At 41.2% G+C, this 20429-nt stretch overlaps 1 protein-coding gene across 1 annotated transcript in view; it reads right to left on the reverse strand.

The window, feature by feature from the left end:
• The window catches only part of LOC126161697 (facilitated trehalose transporter Tret1-2 homolog), a 356281-nt gene extending 346732 nt beyond the window's left edge, over positions 1-9549 (reverse strand). The window contains exon 1 of the mRNA XM_049917716.1: positions 9367-9549. Within this exon, the coding sequence (XP_049773673.1) occupies positions 9367-9371 (5 nt within the window). The 5' untranslated portion in view covers positions 9372-9549. The remainder of the gene's footprint in view (positions 1-9366) is intronic.
• Positions 9550-20429: the final 10880 nt, after the last annotated feature.

Here is a 20429-nt window from a genome sequence, read left to right on the forward strand (position 1 = left end):
TCACATCCATACACAGGTACCCTCCATACTTTCAGAAATAACTTCCTGACACCTAAATCTATACTCGACATTAACAAATTGTCTTCTTGAGAAACGCCTCCTTACATAGCCACTCTGCGTTTTGTATCTCCTCTACTTCGACCATCATCAGTTATTTTGCTCGCCAAATAGTAAAACTCCTTTACTACTTTAAGTGTCTCATTTTCTAATCTAATTCCCCCAGCATCACCTGATTTATTTCGACTGCATTCCATTATCCTCGTTTTGCTTTTATGGAGTTTCATCTTATATCCTCCGCTCAAGACACTGTCCATCCCGTTCAACTGTTCTTCCAGATCCTTTGCTGTCTCTGACAGAATTAAAATGTCGTCAGCAAATTTCAGAGTTATTTTTTCTGCATGGACTTTAATTCCAACTCCACATTTTTCTTTTGTTTCCTTTCCTGTTTGCTCAATATACAGATTGAATAACATCAGGGATAGGCTATAACCCGGTCTCACTTCCTTCTCAACCACTGCTTTGTTTTCATGCCCCTTGACTCTTACGACTGAAATATGGTTTCTGTACAAATTGTAAATAGCCTTTCGGTCCCTGTATTTCACCCTTGCCACCTTCAGAATTTGAAAGAGAGTATTCCAGTCAACATTGTTAAACGCTCTCTCTAAGTCTACAAATGCTAGAAACGTATGTTTGGCTTTCCTTAATGTATCTTCTAAAATAAGTCTTAAGGTCAGTATTGCCTCGCGTATTCCAACATTTCTCCGGAATCCAAACTGATCTTAACTTCGTCAGTTAAGAATTCGTGCTAGTATTTTGCAGCCGTGACTTATCAAACTCATAGTTCGGTAATTTTCACACCTATCAACACCTGCTTACTTTGGGATTGGCATTATTTTATTCTTCTTGAAGTCTGAGGGTACTTCGCCTGTTTAAAATGGAAGAGTTTTTCCATGACTGGCTCACTCAAGGCTATCAGAAGCTCTAATGGAATGTTGTCTACTCCCGGGGCCTTGTTTCGACTTAGGTCTTTCAGTGCTCTGTCAATTTCTTCGAGCAGTATCATATCTCCCTTTTCATCTTCATCCTTTTCGATTTCCATAATATCGCCCTCGAGTACCTCGCTCTTGTACAGACCCTCTATATAATACGTGTACAAAGTTTCGTATTTACAGATGAAAAACATTATATCCTTACAAAATTGGCGTACAATATACTCAGTGATTTTGCCTATCGCTTACATGTTCTGTAAGCCACTGCATTTTCCTTCGTTGTTAGCAGAGACTGAGGTCATAACACAGGTTGAACATTCACTTTCTTCAGTCTTTCGCCTCTTTGAAATCACTTTTTCTTAGGCTGTATTGGTGTTTTTTCCACTGCACCTCACTTTTGTAAAAATTGCACAGAACAAAGAATACCGTAGTGTCCTTTGGTCAGCACTCACTACAGCGTTTATGTTTACTCATTGTTTTGCGTATAAGTTGTGAGTGCTGCGAATGCATTTTTTGTCCCGTAGTCGTGTGTGTGAGCACGTGTGCTGAGTGGTCACCATAGGGCGAAATATTCGTTCTGCTGGCAGCATTAGTGAACACATCTGAAAGATGTATTTTATTTCTTCAATCACACAAATAAAATTGTAATTAAAAAGTGCAACATCTTTAAAGAAATTTGATATGTAAAATAAGTTAATGCACTTTTTTCGTATTTCATGCGCATATAACTTTTTGTTCCTTATTACACCCATCATAAAGGTAATTACGTAGACACAGTGGCGGAGACCATGTACTTACATATGCAATAGTCACCATCGTTATTATAGTTTGCATCCCTTTTCGATATTTTAAAAGGGAATTAAATAATCAAACTTTGAATAGCTCCAACAATACTGCTAAGTGTACAATGTATATTGATATATCCAAGTGCGTATCTGGGATCCGAGTTATAGGGGTGGCGGAGGGGGGAGATCTCTTATTAATTTTGCCATGAATGACGAAATAGTTTTCATATTTCAAGACCAATAGTTCTGGGCACACTAACTATTAATCAGAGTTCATCACATGTTCCTTCTTTCTTCAAACAAATACAGAGATGTTACATCTGTATGTATACCATAGCAGGATGCAAGTTCGCCTTATAAAAATAATTTTTCCTACTTCTTTCCTCTCCTCCCCCCCCCACCCATACTGAGAGTACATTTATAAATATATGAATATACCTCTAGACTAAACGCAGCGAAACTAATAGCTGACCGACTTTCTTAGACTGTATGACGTCTACTTTTAGAATTTGTTTGTTATCTGGTTCACAGAATTACAAAAGATTGTGCGAGGCTTCTGCCATGAATAGCGATTTTCTGCAGATCTCTAGCAATACAGAGAACTTAGTTGGAACTGAAAGGTGGCACTGTGACGCAAGGAAATCATGCACGCCATACTGTGGACATTAATGCTCCCACATCTAGTACTCGTACGGTAATTAGTTTCCATGTTACAATGTGTTACATAGGAAACGTTTAATTATAACAATCCGGTATTTAGAAACAGATGCGGGAAGCATCATTGCACGAATTTGCCGTGACTCACTGTAGAGTCTGTTCATAAACAAATAGACAAATCAAGCACGAGACTGGGAAAGCCTTTGGAAAAACACACACACACAAAAGAGGATCTTAACGAATAACGTGAGGCCGACTTCTTGTGGAGCAGTAAATGAAACCCTTGTCAAGGACGCACGGCCTTTCAACGTCAAACAACGGAGCAGTCTTTATTGTGAGCAACGTAGCACGACAGCCTTCTTCGCTCACGTCTTTGCCTGCAAAGACGAAGTATCTAAGTCGACACATAAGAAACTTGCAGCCTTGCACAGAAATGCACCGAGCACCACCGAGGTCACAGGTATGTTACGAGCCGACTGACGTTTGTATTCCAAGCCAAAGTAAAATTACTACACTTGGCTCGGTGCACTTCATTCCTGACACAGGGTTACCACCAACGACCGTACTATAAATCAATTCGTCACACATTGCACATCAAAAGTTCAAGTAGTGCAGCGTAGACTACATGTAGCTTTTCAAAATGGGAGTCCGTGACCTACTTTATGCGTCGTGGTGCAGTCTGCATCACAATCTACTAGTAACAGAGACTTGGGCATAAGATATGGCAAGTGAGAAAATTTTCTTCCGAAGTTGGGAAAGAAGAGAATTTCATCTGGACGTCAGTAGAGGTACACTCAGACAGTTGAACGTTACTTTTATTTTGTGTTAGCACCCTGATGAGGATTTTATGCTGAGAACAGTGAGATTTTCTGTGGAAAGTTGCCCGTTACTGTAGTTATAATTATTTTACTTACTTTTGCGAAGTAACTCTTCCACAGCTACAAGATATATTTGGCCGCTACGAGTTTCGAGGCCGAAGCCAGATTACGAAGCGCTCGTTCTCAATGAGTCCAAACGAGATGTCATCGTATTGCGTGATACAAGCACGTGAGTCAGAGAGCTTCTAGCATGCCGCTCTTCTCAGGCGAATGGTCAGACAAATGCTTCCACAGTTGGCCTGCAATGAGACACACGGGTCGATGTGATCTGAATCATGTGTGTGCCAGATAATACGACCACAGCATGTCTAATGTAACTAGCACGAGTGCTCGATAATGCTGCTTCGTCCTTGAAGCTAATAATGAAGAAGTGAATAGCTATCAGCTGTAGACCCGCAGTATATTCGCTCTGAAAAATTGAAATCAGTCATCGTGATTCATAGTCTCACACATTTGACGACTCGCAGTGCACTTGCTGACGTGTCAAGATGAGCTTGGACGAAAGGAGTAGGGCATCACTGGTGAAGCTCTGTAATCAAAACTAAAGTAACGCTGCAGCTGCACTTCGAGAATATCACCGGCTGGAAGGATTACGGAGGGGTCGTCTTTCTTCACCTGCTGTGCGGAGCATGATGAAAAAGTTCGAGTCAACTGGAGAACTGGGCGTTGCTCCGGGAAGTATCCCCATGACCGGTTGCACCACAGCTGGTCGATGAAGTCGCTGTTGCTAAGGAAGACAACGCTGCGCGCAATTCCCGATCGTCAGGCAGTTCGCGTGCAGCGTCATGACAGCTGAACATCCCGCGATCCACTGTACCATTCTCGTAGAGCAGCTTGCGCCACAGAACGCACAACGACGTGTTGCCTTCGCTCTCCCCTTTCTCGCAAGGATTGAAGTTGACGAGGCCTGGCTCTGCACCATCCTATGGACAGACGAAGCTCATTTTTCTCTCACGGGTGACGTGAAGACACGAAATGTCGAATGTGGGATCTTCACCTCCAGTCACTGTGCACGAAATTCCTCTGTACGGTGAATAATTCACCGTATGGGGTGGCTTCGTGAATACGTTCATCACTGGCCCAGTCTTTTTAGAAAAGGTTGCCTCTGAAGGATCAAAGACGTAATGTGGGACTGGCCAGCGCTACTGCGGTATCCTTCGTCAGCATTTCGTAACTGCCCTGCAGGAGAGAGACGCACTGAACTCAACAGTTTTCATACAAAATGGGGCCCCACCACACATCACTCGTGAAGTTCTCTGAAACATGTTTGGAAACGATCGTTTCCAAATGCTTGGCCGGCACGATCACCTGTTCCCACTCCATGTGATTTCTCGTTGTGGAGCTACCTGAAGGGCAGGTTTACCAGGAGAACATTCACACCTGTTCTGACCGGAAGCGCAGCATGTCGAAAGAGGTAGCCAGCACACCTACGAACGTGCTCCGTCCTGTTGTGCAGAATGAAATCCTGCGTTTACATACTCTTCTGGACACTACGGGCATCATGTTTAGCCCTTTTTGTAGCAGTAATAGTACCGACATGTAATGGTATGATGTACCGTAGCAGCAGATTAAAAGTGTTTTAATTGAACTGATTCAGCATTATCTCTCTTCCCAATGTTCTTACATTAGTGCTGCCAAATTTGGTACTCGTATGGTTATTAGTTTTCATATCATAACGTGTTAATTATATCCACCCTGTAATATTGCCCAAAGTATTTTATTTGACGATGGGGACGACACAGCAATAGGATTTTTGTAATTTTTTATATTTGCGGTACGTGAAGTTTAGAGCTCAAATATTAATCCTTCGAAAAAATTCGGTGCAACTCTCATAAATTCTCGCGAAAGTGGACTATTAAATTTTCCGACGGTGGTTAATATGCCAAAGCGAAGTCTGTTATTTTTGAAGGCCGTGTAGCTCAAAATGTTCAAATGTGTGTGAAATCTTATGGGACTTAACTGCTAAGGTCATCAGCCCCTAAGCTTACACACTATTTAACCTAAGGACAAACACACACACCCATGCCCGAGGGAGGACTCTAACCTCCGCAGGGACCAGCCGCACAGTCCATGACTTCAGCGCCCGAGACCGCTCGGCTAATCCCGCGTGGCGCCGTGAAGCTGTGTGAAACAATGCTCGCCTGCGACATAGAGCTTTTAGCTTCGATTCCCAGCTGATGCAATTTCTTAAACGGAGGTTTATGTTCCTCTAGCATTACCATGAAGTTTAAAATACATAAAGATGGAAAAAATCAGTAGCGCTCGAGACTGGTAACAACTGGTTCGAGTCTCGTTTCGGCCATTACTTTTTCGTTGTTCTTTTTTTACGTTGAGTTCGAATACATACAAAATTCATCACGTGCATGCTAATTAACACACTAATTCTTATTTGTATGGAAAATATACGTCTCCTTATTTTTACTTACATATTAAACCAAAAAAACAGTTTTCATTGCAAATATAATTCTTAGTTAAAGATCCTTGGTAAACGACTGTTTAAATAAAAATCCATTACAAATTACAATACCTTCCATCCTGATGTATTTTGGACTTCGTGGAAATGTTCATGGAACTTACACCTTTCTTTAAATGTTTTTTGGGACTGGGAATCGAACCCGAACCATAGAGCCACACGACCTCTCGAGAAAAGTTGACTTTGCTTTAGCGCATTAAAAACGGTCTGAAAAGTTCAAATTTTCTCAAGAATTTTTGAGTATTGCATCGAACTGCTTCTGCTGACGTACCTGAGTTCCGAACTTCTCGTTGCATAGATGTAAAAAAATACAAAAAACTGACTGCCATGTGAACTCCTTGTGAGTGGTGGTGACTCTTGAGGGGAAAACACGGCAAGTGCCATAATCCGATTTCCCAGAAACTTCGCTTGGTGGAAGAGGAATCAAAATAGGCGAACACGTCTCGACTTATCCATAGATACTCCAACGTTTCTGAGAAATCGATGGTCAAAGCTTTCCGAGTAATTTAAATGCTTTTAAGCTCGCGAAAATCTCAGCCGAAACGGTGGCACACCGACTATCGTCGCGATCTCTCACTTTTACCCCCTGTACTCGAAATCCGATTATTGTTCCCAAGCTACTGCACAAGTGTTTGTTATCAAGTTAGGAAATGCAAGGTCGTTATATTAATTGCAAAATAACAACTAGGTTTCACAATAGTGTCATACATGTATAACATTAATGAATGTGCATGATTTTTTCAGGGTTTACCATCTTCTTGAATTTTTATATTTTATTATTACGTTAATTCTACAGTAAGATTTGGTGCATGTCCTTGGATCATACCCATCGTAGAAACATTCGAAACACACAAATTCCGAAAACCAGGATCGTTGCGAGAAGTCAGGTTTGCCACAGTGACTATTCTTTGTATCATTCTCATTTGGAAAAGAAACGTCGTTAACATTGCTGAAGATTTAAAGCATTGGCAATAATCTAGCAGGAAAACCACGCATAACGGATCGCTTTACCGAAAATTGCTGCTTGCAGTTGATTATGAATCAAAATACGCTACAAGAATGTCACCGAAAACAATTTAAAATAATTTTCTCATTCATTTATTGGTGCTTTGGTTAAATTCATTCATCATACATATAATTAGTAGAACGTTATAGACAGTGGAAAACACTTCTACGGACACTGGTAAACAAACGAAAAACTAAAGTGTAAGACCGCGAAGCCAATCAGTGTCCCACTGCTACAGCTCAACTATTTATTCACTAAAACGCACAGAGTACCTCGAAAACTTTGACCGTCTTTTCCTCATAAACGGTAAAGTGTCTACAGATAAGCCGAGGCACTTATTCGTTTATTTTGACTCCATCTTGTATTGAGCAAATTTTCTGGGAGGTCAGGTTATCGCATTTACCGTGCCCTTCTCCTTCCCTGACCAGAGGTTTTACAGTCAGTGGTTTCCATTCTTGAAAAAGTCTTTTCATGACGCAGTCGTGGTTGCCTTTTATGATTTTATCAGTGTGCTTAGCTGCTGGCATTTCTAAGCAAGCGTCTGCAACCTATTCATTTTTTTTCTGTTTTAGCAGTTTTCTTCTAATACAACCGACAATACCGACAAGAATGTGACCACTGAACAGTACGTTCTAAGTGTGAAACTATTGCAAAATGAAGCAGTGACAAGTATCATGAATAGTTTCAACTCACGTGTAGGTACACGTGATATTCTCTTAATTCGCAAGCAGAGTTTCCGAACCGACTTCTTATAAGCCTTTTTTCCTTATTTTGATACAAGGAATCCAGTCCGCCCATTGGCCCTCCTGGGTAGCCATCCGTGTTAAACCGTCGCTCCCGGGACGGGCAAGTGCATCGGTCCCAGGCTGAATCCACCCGAAGGTCGGTGTGCTGGCCAGCCTGAGTGTCGTTTTTAGGCGGTTTTCCACATCTCAACAGGTGAATATCGGCTGGGGTGCTAGTCCCGCATCAGTTACACGAATCGGAAACATTCAGAAAAATGTCGTTCATTTCCACATGAATAACATCGCAAGCAGGCAATTGGGGTACACACTTTCCATTCTGGGAATATCCTCCAGCCCTTAAAACAAAACATAAGAAGTCCGTTAATAACCACACCAACCCTGCAGCGATTCGGCACAAAGGCATAGGAAAAAGAAGAAGAATCCAGTCTGCCCACTGGTATACCGTAGTTGTATGTATGCAGATGACCAGTTAGTGTATAATTAATCAGCACACTAAGACGAACAGAGCAGCTGGCGGTCAGTACCTGAAAGAGTTTGCTATCATAGAATCACCAAGACCAGTTCACAGACTAGCAGTTCCGGTCAAGTAATCGTCTTCAGGTCAGAGATTACTACTACATCAAGCTGAAGTAAGGTTACTTGGCGTCAAACACATAATTGTTGTCGCTCTTCATCTGTCACACATACATGCATCTTTTATACATGTTTCATCAGTTACCAGTGTGTGACTTGAAGGCGATCGCCTGGCTGGAAATGTTTGCCTGTGGATAAATACTTCAACAGTTTTAGTACTTTACTAAAAGTCGCTTAAACTTCAGTGAAGAATCGAAGACTAGAAATGAAAATGGCGAAACTGCCAAAATTGGATATTTTCGTCTCTTTTTTTCTATAAAACACTGGGTGTGCCAAGGCTACTAATTTGAGATATGCTGGAATCACCAGAGACGCTTCCTTTTACTTCAAAACACTTTCACTAGATTCAGCAGTGCGTACGGTTCTCTGTTTGTGACATGAGTAACGCTTAATGTGTCGATCCCGCCTGGACGCGGTGATAAGCACACCTGTTTCTCTCTCGCTTTCCTACGAGTAACAACACACAGTAATTTCGACTTAATTTCCATTATTTTCGACTTGAAGTTTTTGTGTGCAGTGTTCTATGAAGGAATAGAGAAGAATACTGAACTAAGAATTCGAGGAAATTTGTACGTAACAAACAAATGGACAGCTGTTGCTCAGAAGGAAACAACACAACATGATGTAAGCGTATAACTCATTGTAGGTTAACTGCGTACTGTGTAGTATAATGAAAGAAAACTGAATATCGTACTTTTGGGGTTCAAACTGCATGTATCGTGCCTAGCCTTCAATTGAACAACAAATTAAGTGCTGAAAAAAAAAGAACGATCTATCAGCTACGCTCGACTTTATTTAAGTGAAATAGAGGGAAATTAGATGTCAACACTGTATAATTTAATATTGCTCAAAAATAAATGAGGTGGTGCTGTGCACATTCAGTGATTCCTTTTTAATGAAGCATGGCACTTGTATGTTTACCTGAATTTTCATTTTTACGTATTTTTTAATTCTAAACATGTTATACTTTTGCAACTTTTTTCTGCTAGGCGTTACAAATGGTGCGAAACCATCACAACTTTCATTCCTTCGAATAAAATGATTCGTACTGTGAATCAATCACGGTTTTTCCTTGTTTTCTTACATTTTGACATTTCGCACTTTCACAGAGTTTCACATATCCAGTCTGCAATTGTCAACATCAGCTGGTTGCAAGCGTCGACGAACAACGCGGTGAAGACTGCATGCGGGCAACTAACCTCATGGGTGGCGGCGTCTCAGAGTCTCTGGAAGCAGCACTAGCGTGACGTACGCTGGAGTCGGCTCGGCTCGCAGTTGCACCTGTCCCGTCTGTGGAGCGTCGTCCAACTGGCGGTGCCGGCGATGGCGACAGCCGCGGCACTCTCTCTCGCTGCCGTGACGTCACGAGACACGTAGTGGGAGGCCCCGGCGATGCTTGCCGGCCGCCTTGTTTGTAAATAAATAGCCGACGAAGCCGCCCGTCTACCTGCGTCGCGCTCACGGGGTCAAGGCGCCCGCTAAATGCAAGTTCTCCAGCCGAGTTGGGGCCTAGCGTACCAGGAGACGGTCGCTCAGTCGACCTCGCCTGCACTGCGGAAGGCCGCTGACGCGAGGTCGTGCCAGCAAACCACGAAATGAGCAATCCCTCGCTGCTTCGATGGAATTTCGTGGATTGCGAGTGGCGAAACTTGGCGCGGCGTTATCGAATGTTCAAATAGACTACGGGAATGCAGCCGGGTGATGTCTTCCACAACCGTCGATGTTTCGACAGGTGAGCACCATGACATTTTCAAGGCACAAGTCAAACGAGAGATCGCCGTAACTTAAGGTCGTGAAGAAGAATCAAAAATGCTTCACCCAGCCGTTGTTAATTAACATTTCACTGTCGATATCGTCTGACGTTGGTCATTTTCGGTTGTGTGGTGGGGCTATATGTTGAAACGTCTCTGTTTGGATTCGTTTCATATGCTGCCACGCACAGCTATTTGTGATGTAGTGTGGTACTTCGTGTTTGTCCCCATTCAGTGGCACACGATTACATTAAAATATCAATTTTTCCAGTAAGCATCTAATCCTATTTACCTTAACAACATTTTGTGTTCCCAGATTTTCTTTCTGTGTTTATCATCTGTATGAATGAGTGAGTGAGTATGTATGTTGAATCTGTCTCATGTATGGTAGCAGTACAGCATCTGGCTGCCTGCTGTGGTAGCAGCAGTGTAGGCAACGTAACTTTACCAATCGAGGCAAAGGGATTTGTACCCTTTCAGTAGTGATTCGACTGTGGTTAAGTTGGTGGTGGAAAGGACCTCTCTGACCTGTTCTGGCTACCTGGAGGAAGTTCGTTGCACGGAGAGCGTGTTCTTGGGACCTGGGTCTGCTTCTTTGGTGAGTGAATACGGTATTCTTAAGAGCGACTTGCTGCTGCTGAGTGTGTTAATGTGTAATGGTGTGTAGCTATTCCAACTGATGCACACGTTTGATCTGCTCGTTCATTCTCAAGTTCGGTAGTCGAATTCTTACACTTTGCCGGCCGGAGTGGCCGAGCGGTTCTAGGCGCTACTGTCTGGAACCGGGCGACCGCTACGGTCGCAGGCTCGAATCCTGCCTCGGGCTTGGATGTGTGTGATGTCCTTAGGTTAGTTAGGTTTAAGTAGTTCTAAGTTCTAGGGGAATGATGACCACAGCAGTTAAGTCCCATTGTGCTCAGAGCCATTTGAACCATTTTTTTTTCACTTTTCAGAGGATATTTTTCTGTATGTAGTAAGTTTTTCCGGTCGTTGCTTTGTGCAACCAGAACATGTGGTGTAGGAAGTTTGTTACTCAGAACAGGTTTAAAATTCAGTTGTCTGACTTCTCATTTAACTCTGATGTATAAACTGTGACGACTGTTTCTCAGGCAAACCCGTCCTCTTTTGTAAGATTATTTTTATTTAATACATCCCACCTGACGTTTCTGAAGGGCAAAAGGCAGGACTTGTATCTATAGACTTTTGTCTGATTATCTTATTTTGCTGAGGCTTAAGCTCCTGCTTTCTCTGAAATATTTGATTTAACATTAGTACTTAAATTGTTCCCACACGCTCATTCCATATATTCATTGAGATCTTTTTTTATTATCAACGATTTAGTTATTCTTATCAGTTAACTCAGTTCTTATATTAAACTTTCCCAGTTTTAATTAAATTGGGTGGTGACCCAGAAAAATTTTGTGGCACGCGAAACCTACAGTAGACTGCAGAGTTCCACGTTGGCGAATGTCCCCACGTTTCTGTTTGCAAATCACTTTCCAGATAAACATTCATCCATTAATAACCACTGAATGTTTACGGTGTGTGTCGCCTTTCTGCCGGCCGCTGTGTTCGATCGGTTCTTGGCCCTTCAGTCCGGAACTGCGCTTCTGCTACGGTCGCAGGTTCGAAATCTGCCTCGGGCATGGATGTATGTGATGTCCTTAGGTTAGTTAGGGCGGAGGAGCGGATAGAGTTTCAGGGCACTCTCTTGTCCTAGGGGTGGGAAATTTCCCCTAAAGGCGGAAGAATCAGCAATGATCAACGACATGAGGATGCAGAAGGCAATGGAAACCACTGCATTAAAGACACGTAACGTGTATCCACAGGACATGTGGCCTGTATTTGAAGAAGTATCATGATGATCTCTCCATTGGCAAAAGATTCCGGAATAGTCCCCCATTCGGATCTCCGGGAGGGGACTGCCAAGGGGGAGGTTACCATGAGAAAAAGATTGAATAATCAACGAAAGGATAACGTTCTACGAGTCGGGGCGTGGAATGTCAGAAGCTTGAACGTGGTAGGGAAACTAGAAAATCTGAAAAGGGAAATGCAAAGGCTCAATCTAGATATAGTAGGGGTCAGTGAAATGAAGTGGAAGGAAGACAAGGATTTCTGGTCAGATGAGTATCGGGTAATATCAACAGCCTCAGAAAATGGCATAACAGGTGTAGGATTCGTTATGAATAGGAAGGTATGGCAGAGGGTGTGTTACTGTGAACAGTTCGGGTTGTTCTAATCAACAGCAGACCAACACCGACAACGATAGTTCAGGTATACAGGCCGACGTCGCAAGCTGAAGATGAACAGATAGAGAAAGTGTGTGAGGATATTAAAAGGGTAATGCAGTATGTAAAGGGGGATGAAAATCTAATAGTCATGGGCGACTGGAATGCAGTTGTAGGGGAAGGAGTAGAAGAAAAGGTTACAGGAGAATATGGGCTTGGGACAAGGAGTGAAAGAGGAGAAAGACTAATTGAGTTCTGTAACAAATTTTAGCTAGTAAAAGCGAATACCCTGTTCAAGAATCACAAGAGGAGGAGGTATACTTGGAAAAGGCCGGGAGATACGGGAAGATTTCAATTAGATTACATCATGGTCAGACAGAGATTCCGAAATCAGATACTGGATTGTAAGGCGTACCCAGGAGCAGATATAGACTCAGATCACAATATAGTAGTGATGAAGAGTAGGCTGAAGTTCAAGACATCAGGAAGAATCAATACACCAAGAAGTGGGATACGGAAGTACTAAGGAATGACGAGATACGTTTGAAGTTCTCTAACGCTATAGACACAGCAATAAGGAGTAGCACAGTAGGCAGTACAGTTGAAGAGGAATGGACATCTCTAAAAAGGGCCATCACAGAAGTTGGGAAGGAAAACATAGGTACAAAGAAGGTAGCTGCGAAGAAACCATGGGTAACAGAAGAAATACTTCAGTTGATTGATGAAAGGAGGAAGTACAAACATGTTCCGGGAAAATCAGGAATACAGAAATACAAGTCCCTGAGGAATGAAATAAATAGGAAATGCAGAGAAGCTAAGACGAAATGGCTGCAGGAAAAATGTGAAGACATCGAAAAAGATATGATTGTCGGAAGGACAGACTCAGCATACAGGAAAATCAAAACAACCTTTGGTGACATTAAAAGCAACGGTGGTAACATTAAGAGTGCAACGGGAATTCCACGTTAAATGCAGAGGAGAGAGCAGGTAGGTGGAAAGAATACATTGAAAGCCTCTATGAGGGTGAAGATGTGTCTGATGTGACAGAAGAAGAAACAGGAGTCGATTTAGAAGAGATAGGGGATCCAGTATTAGAATCGGAATTTAAAAGAGCTTTGGAGGACTTACGGTGAAATAAGGCAGAAGGGATAGATAACATTCCATCAGAATTTCTAAAATCATTGGGGGAAGTGGCAACAAAACGACTATTCACGTTGGTGTGTAGAATATATGAGTCTGGCGATATACCATCTGACTTTCGGAAAAGCATCATCCACACAATTCCGAAGACGGCAAGAGCTGACAAGTGCGAGAATTATCGCACAATCAGCTTAACAGCTCATGCATCGAAGCTGCTTACAACAATAATATACAGAAGAATGGAAAAGAAAATTGAGAATGCGCTAGGTGATGATCAGTTTGGCTGTAGGGAAAGTAAAGGGACGAGAGAGGCAATTCTGTCGTTACGGCTAATAATGGAAGCAAGGTTAAAGAAAAATCAAGACACTTTCATAGGATTTGTCGACCTGGAAAAAGCGTTCGACATTATAAAATGGTGCAAGCTGTTCGAGATTCTGAAAAAATTAGGCGTAAGCTATAGGGAGAGACGGGTCATATACAATATGTACAACAACCAAGAGGGAATAATAAGAGTGGACGATCAAGAACGAAGTGCTCGTATTAAGAAGGGTGTAAGACAAGGCTGTAGCCTTTCGCCCCTACTCTTCAATCTGTACATCGAGGAAGCAATGATGGAAATAAAAGAAAGGTTCAGGAGTGGAATTAAAATACAAGGTGAAAGGATATCAATGATACGATTCACTTATGACATTGCTATCCTGAGTGAAAGTGAAGAAGAATTAAATGATCTGCTGAACGTAATGAACAGTCTAATGAGTACACAGTATGGTTTGAGAGTAAATCGGAGAAAGACGAAGGTAATGAGAAGTAGTAGAAAAGAGAACAGCGAGAAACTTAACATCAGGATTGATGGTCACGAAGTCAATGAAGTTAAGGAATTCTGCTACCTAGGCAGTAAAATAACCAATGACGGACGGAGCAAGGGCATCAAAAGCAGACTCGCTGTGGCAAAAAAGGCATTTCTGGCCAAGAGAAGTCTACTAATATCAAATACCGGCCTTAATTTGAGAAAGAAATTTCTGAGGATGTACGTCTGGAGCACAGCATTGTATGGTAGTGAAACATGGACTGTGGGAAAACCGGAACAGAAGAGAATCGAAGCATTTGAGATGTGGTGCTATAGACGAATGTTGAAAATTAGGTGGACTGATAAGGTAAGGAATGAGGAGGTTCTACGCAGAACGGAGAGGAAAGGAATATGTGGAAAACAGTGATAAGGGGAAGGGACAGGATGATAGGACATCTGCTAAGACATGAGGGAATGACTTCCATGGTACTAGAGGGAGCAGTAGAGGGCAAAAACTGTAGAGGAAGACAGAGATTGGAATACGTCAAGAAAATAATTGAGGGCGTAGGTTGCAAGTGCTACTCTGAGGCCGGCCTGTGTGGCCGTGCGGTTCTAGGCACTTCAGTCTGGAACCGCGTGACCGCTACGGTCGCAGGTTCGAATCCTGCCTCGGGCATGGATGTTTGTGGTGTCCTGAGGTTAGTTAGGTTTAAGTAGTTCTAAGTTCTAGGGGACTGATGACCATAGATGTTAAGTCCCATAGTGCTCAGAGCCATTTGAACCATTTTGCTACTCTGAGATGAAGAGGTTAGCACAGGAAAGGAATTCGTGGCGGGCCGCATCAAACCAGTCAGTAGACTGATTACCAAAAAAAAAAAAATGTTTAAGTAGTTCTAAGTCCAGGGGACTGATGACCTCAAGATGTTAAAGTCCCATAGTGCTTGGAGCCATTTCATTTTTTTGTCGCCTTTCTGCACACGCCGAGCGTTTACGTGGTCATGCACAGCGCTCTCTCGTTCCATTTGTGTCTCATAAATGGCAGGTTGTTACTTGTCGAAACGTCGGCAGTTGTTAAGAGCATTACGAAGTTATTTCAATTTTTGTGGGCTGGTTTGATGCCGTAAGACTCGAGCCATAGTTTTCTTCACGTACCATAAAGTTTTAACGCTATTCGTGTGTGCTGCGTGTGTAATTAAGATGATGAGGTTAAAAGTGACATCCATAGACTGGAATAGCACTCACATAGTGCATATTGAAAAGTATATCAAGCTTGCGTTCGAAAACATAAACGCACGAATATTTCGTCAGGCAGAACTACACAGCTCGTAAGTACACTAACCTGCAAGTTCACTAATGTTTATAAAAACCATCTCTGAGCAATTTGATCTTGTAAAAGAAGTAAATTTTTCGTAAAAATACCATTACCGATATGACAACAAAAATATTTCTTTTCTTTCCCAGTGCAGCAAATGAATAACATAAACAAAACTAGGTCCAACTAAGAACGCTTGTAATCTGCCATCTGAAGATGGATTTGTAAAGATAAATCCGAAACCGGTCATGGTCTGAAGATAATAAACCTTTTTAAACCATACATGTGGCTGGTAGCTGTTTTTTATATAAATTATAAACCAAAAAGTTTTAATGGCTTTACTTGTAAATCATATCCTCGATATCTGAGTGTCGTTTGTGTGATGCCATTTTAAGTGGTGTTCTGGATTGCGTTACATCGTCAAGAGATCACCCTTCGTACCTCTCTACGTGAACTGTGAATACAATCTCTGAGTTATCAGCAACATAACAACCCGTGAGTCACAGTAACAGTACACTGTTTATAGAAACTTCACTGGGTTGTGTTGCACACCTTTTATAAAACTCATTTTCATTCTTTCTTAAGTTCCTATTTTGAGAGGTGGTAGTGTGAACTAAAACAAGGAAAAAATCTTGTAAAATCTGGCTCTAAAATGCGTACCTTAAGAGCTATGAGCACTTTTTCATCTTCGCTGCTATGGAACATGTTTCGTCTACAGCGGCATCTTTGCTATTACGAACGACCTACAGAATGAAGTAAATGAATGAGAACTCGTTACTCTGCTAGTGCGAAACAGCAGAGATTCGAATGTAATCTGCTTGTTGTTACACAACCTGCAACTGTGAGCCATATATGCCACTTCCCGTCAGAAATAACAGGCTTCCATTACGCTGGTAAGTGGAAAGATGAAACTACAATACAATGTAAAAGCATTTCACAAACTTATAAAAACACAAATCGGTTGCATTAGAGCTAACTTGCGAGCTGCACTTACACCAGAATTGCGAATACGGTTTACAGTAGCAACACTAACAGGAGTTTACTGCATGCGCTATCCATGGACAACGACAGAGAAATGCGTCCTCGTTTGGTTACTGCATTGTGTAGATCGTTCGTAAAAGCAAATAGCTTGCAGCACAAGAACCGTGTCTCACAGTGGCGAAAATGAGTAAGTGCTCGTAGCTTTTAATGTATGTATTTTAGAACCCTTTTCTTCATGTTTTATTGCATTCTGCTACCTTTCAAAATATGGAATAACTTTATTAATACACTATATGTCTGGTTAGCACACTCTTGGACCGCTATTACGACAACACAAATGAAATCGCGGGGGAAAGAATAAAATTTTCGGTACTCTGCACCTGTAACATAAATTCATCACAATCCTTTTTGAACAGCTCGTTACTGCGTTACGTTAAGGTTTACTGACATTAAATTCTAGCTCTAACCAGCGCCTGTAGATATAATGACAGAATTCCAAATGCTTCATCGTTAAAAAAATTAAACACAGTACATTTTCATGTGTTTTGCATTCTATTTTCTGTTGAGTTGTATTTTAATAACGTTATCTTCTCCAACCCAACTCAGAAACAAGATGTGTATTTCCGTCACTGTGTTTCGCTCTTCATTCGCAAAACTGCGTGAGATTACTCAAAAACTGTAAATATTTGTAGGTGCCTAACTTCTCACGCTAGAAATAATAGATAAAGCAGATACGAAAATTATTTAAAATAGCCGTATACAAAACCTTTAAAGCAAATATTAAACGCAACTAAAATGAGCGTAAGAGAAATGCGAGAAGCGTTTACTGAATTCAGAGGTATACTTTTGCCCACTGGTCGGGCGAAAAAATCATAATGTGTTTCGGTCGTATGTAATGGAAGTAAGCAGCTCAAAATCATAACGGTGCTCAGTGACACACTGACAACAAAACGGAAGGTGTTGTTGAGAATGCCGACAAACCGACTGCAGACTTACTGCGGACCAACGAAACTCGATATTTCCTTTCAGTCGTCGCTCGTATACCGAAATGACAAGTTTTTCTGAGATAAGTGAAAGGAAATTTTCTAAAATAACTCAGTAGAGGTAAAGCAACTGTAACTGATCGGATTCCTGTACGGTTTTATGTATTTCGCACGATATAATTAGCACGACATCTAACAGCATTCTGTCATAATCAGTGAAGCAAGGCTCATTCTAGTTTTCAGGAATGGTTATCCCTCAGATGCGCTTAGGTATAGGTCTAGTATATGAACGACGACAATCTGATACAATTATGAAACACATTTCATGCTGCCTTGTTTTGACCTCTTTGGAGAATGTATATGTCCTCTGTAGGAACAACACGTACACCGAAAATAGCATTCTTAAACTCAGCTCGCGACGAGTTTGATGCCTTGTTACCTGACTTGAGGAAAGCGTTCAACACATTTCCGTACTGTCACCTAGCGAAGTAGATACGAGATTAACCAGTATGTGAACACTTTTGTGAGACCTCCTAACGAACGCAGCCCATCCCAACAAATCGTTCGTGATAGGCAGAAATGAAAGTAGATTCGAGACTGCCCCAAGCATGTGATAGGGTCGTTACTGTTACCGATATATGGAAATAATATGGAACGGCCACATAAAACCGGCTGCTGGAAAAGCATGTCCCGGGAAACGATTCACTGGAAGGATTCGGACGAAAAATTAATTACGGTAATAGCAAAACCTTCATTTGACTATTGTGTGTACTCCATGTCGGTCTGGGATCATTACCAAGCAGGATTAATCGAGCAGGTAGAGAAAATCCTAGGAAGAGCTGCACCTTTCGTCACTGATTCGTTTAGTAAGTATGAGAACGTCATGGACATGCTCAGCAACCTGTAGTGTCTGCAGATGCGTTGTGAATCACGGAAAGGCTACATGTTAAAATTCTGAGAAGAGTTAACCATATGTCTTCCTTGTTGGCTTCTAGTTTGGAATCTAACGCTGTTTATGACGTAACAGATAAATTAAATCATTTATCTTTTTCACTCATTTTTTTTTCTCCCAGGACGAATTACGAGGGCTTACACGGTCATCTTCGGGTCAACCAGTGGATTAAGTTACATTTTTGTTTGCTGGATGTAGCTTGTTCTTTGATTTTACTTATGTATTTCACTACAAAGAAGGTATAATTTTCACTTGTTATCGTAATGTGAAATTGGAATTATAATTTTCAAATCATGAGAGAGGTATTCCAGCAGAAAGAACGCTGATGATCGTTATAAATGTACAGTTTCATCATTGAATAGCACACAAACAAAGAACAACACAAATAGTCTAGAGGTTGAACACATCTAGAAATACAATTCATTGAAAGTCAAAGAGTTTTACTTCTAAATTACCATGACTGCTCTGAAATTCTCAAGTGCCTGGCAGACGGTTCATCGAACCCCGTTCACGTTAGGGTAGTATAGAAATTGTTGACACAGGTATTTGAAACAACAAATTTATACGTAATCACTGAAGAGTGGAATGATGAAACGCTAATTAAAGCAATCAACATCTACACAATTAAAAATACAAGAAGAGTATCAAAAGAAGATACAAGGCCAAAAACTGAACCTCCATGAAAAACTTGAAATTTTTCTCTGGAACAGAAAACTGAGGATGCATTAGATGAATATCAGTTTGGCTTTAGGAAAGGTAGCAGAGAGGCAGTTCTGACGTTGTGCTTGACAGTGGATTGAAGAAAAATCTAGACACGCTCATAGAAGCTTTCGACCTAGAAAAAGTGGTCGACAATGTAAAATGGTGCAACATGATCGAAATTCTGAGAAGAATAGGGGTAAGCTGTATGGCAGGACGGATAATATAGTAGAATGGCTAGAAGAACCAAGAGGAAATAATAAAAGACCGCGAAAGACGTGCTCGAACTAAAATGGGTGTATGACGTGTATGCAGCCTTTGGGTCCCGTTGTTCAATTTATACGTAGAAGAAGCAGTGACGGATATAAATGTCCGAGAGTGGGATTAACATTCAGTGTGAAAGGATATAAATGATAATATTCGCTGATCATATTGTTGAACACAGAATGAAGAAGAATTAAAACGTCTACTGAATGCAGTGAGCAGCCTAATAGGTACAGAGTATGGATAGACAGTAAATCGAAGAAGGACTAATGTAATGAGAAGTAGTAGAAATGAGAACGGAGAAAAAATTTAAAAATCATAATTGGTGGTCACAAAGTAGAAGAAATTAAGGAATTCTGCTACCTTGGAAGCAAGATAACCCACAACGGAAGAAGGACATAAAAGGCAGACGAGCACAGCCAAAGAAGGCATGTCTGGCAAAAAGCAGACTGTTGGTATCAAAGAAAGCAGGAAGAAATTTTTGGAAACAGAGCACAGCATTGTATGGTAATCAATCGTGGGCATTGGGAACAGAAGAGACTCGATGTATTTGATATGTGTTGTTATAGAGTTCCACCTTGGTCAAACACATTTCTTGCTTCTCTTTACCCAGATATGTTACGGTGAAGTTACAGCTTCATCAGAGCTTTTTTTTTTTAATTTTTTGTTGTACACACATAAAATGAAGGTTTCTACTGTGTTTATCGTGAATCTGATGCTTATATGCAGAAGTACCTGACTACATTTGATGGATTTGTGATAATACATGTCTTGAGATAATGAAAATAGTAAAACAGCTATTTCTTGAAAATGTTTGTAAGAAAGTTATATTGCTGAATAATATGTTGTACTAACTGAATATCTCTTGTGGTAAGCCTAAACTAAGAGTATTAAGGAGGAACTGGGGATTTGCTCAAATTATAATGAAACCAGGAAACTGTTTTTGTGTAGGAAGAGTGTGGGGTGTTGTATTCTGTTACTACGTGAAAAGTTTTCTTATTATGGAATAGTTTCGTGTAAAGGATGATAAACTCATTGGACCACATGTGTTTAGAAGCACACTCTGTCATGGGAATTTGAAACTCCTGTGGGACTATACCTAGAGTTTTTGTACCATTCGTTGTAGGAAATATAAATGACTTCAAGGATAGTTTTAAATTCGTTT

Source organism: Schistocerca cancellata, chromosome 2, assembly GCF_023864275.1.
Source record: "Schistocerca cancellata isolate TAMUIC-IGC-003103 chromosome 2, iqSchCanc2.1, whole genome shotgun sequence".
Taxonomy (NCBI): Eukaryota; Metazoa; Arthropoda; class Insecta; order Orthoptera; family Acrididae; genus Schistocerca; species Schistocerca cancellata.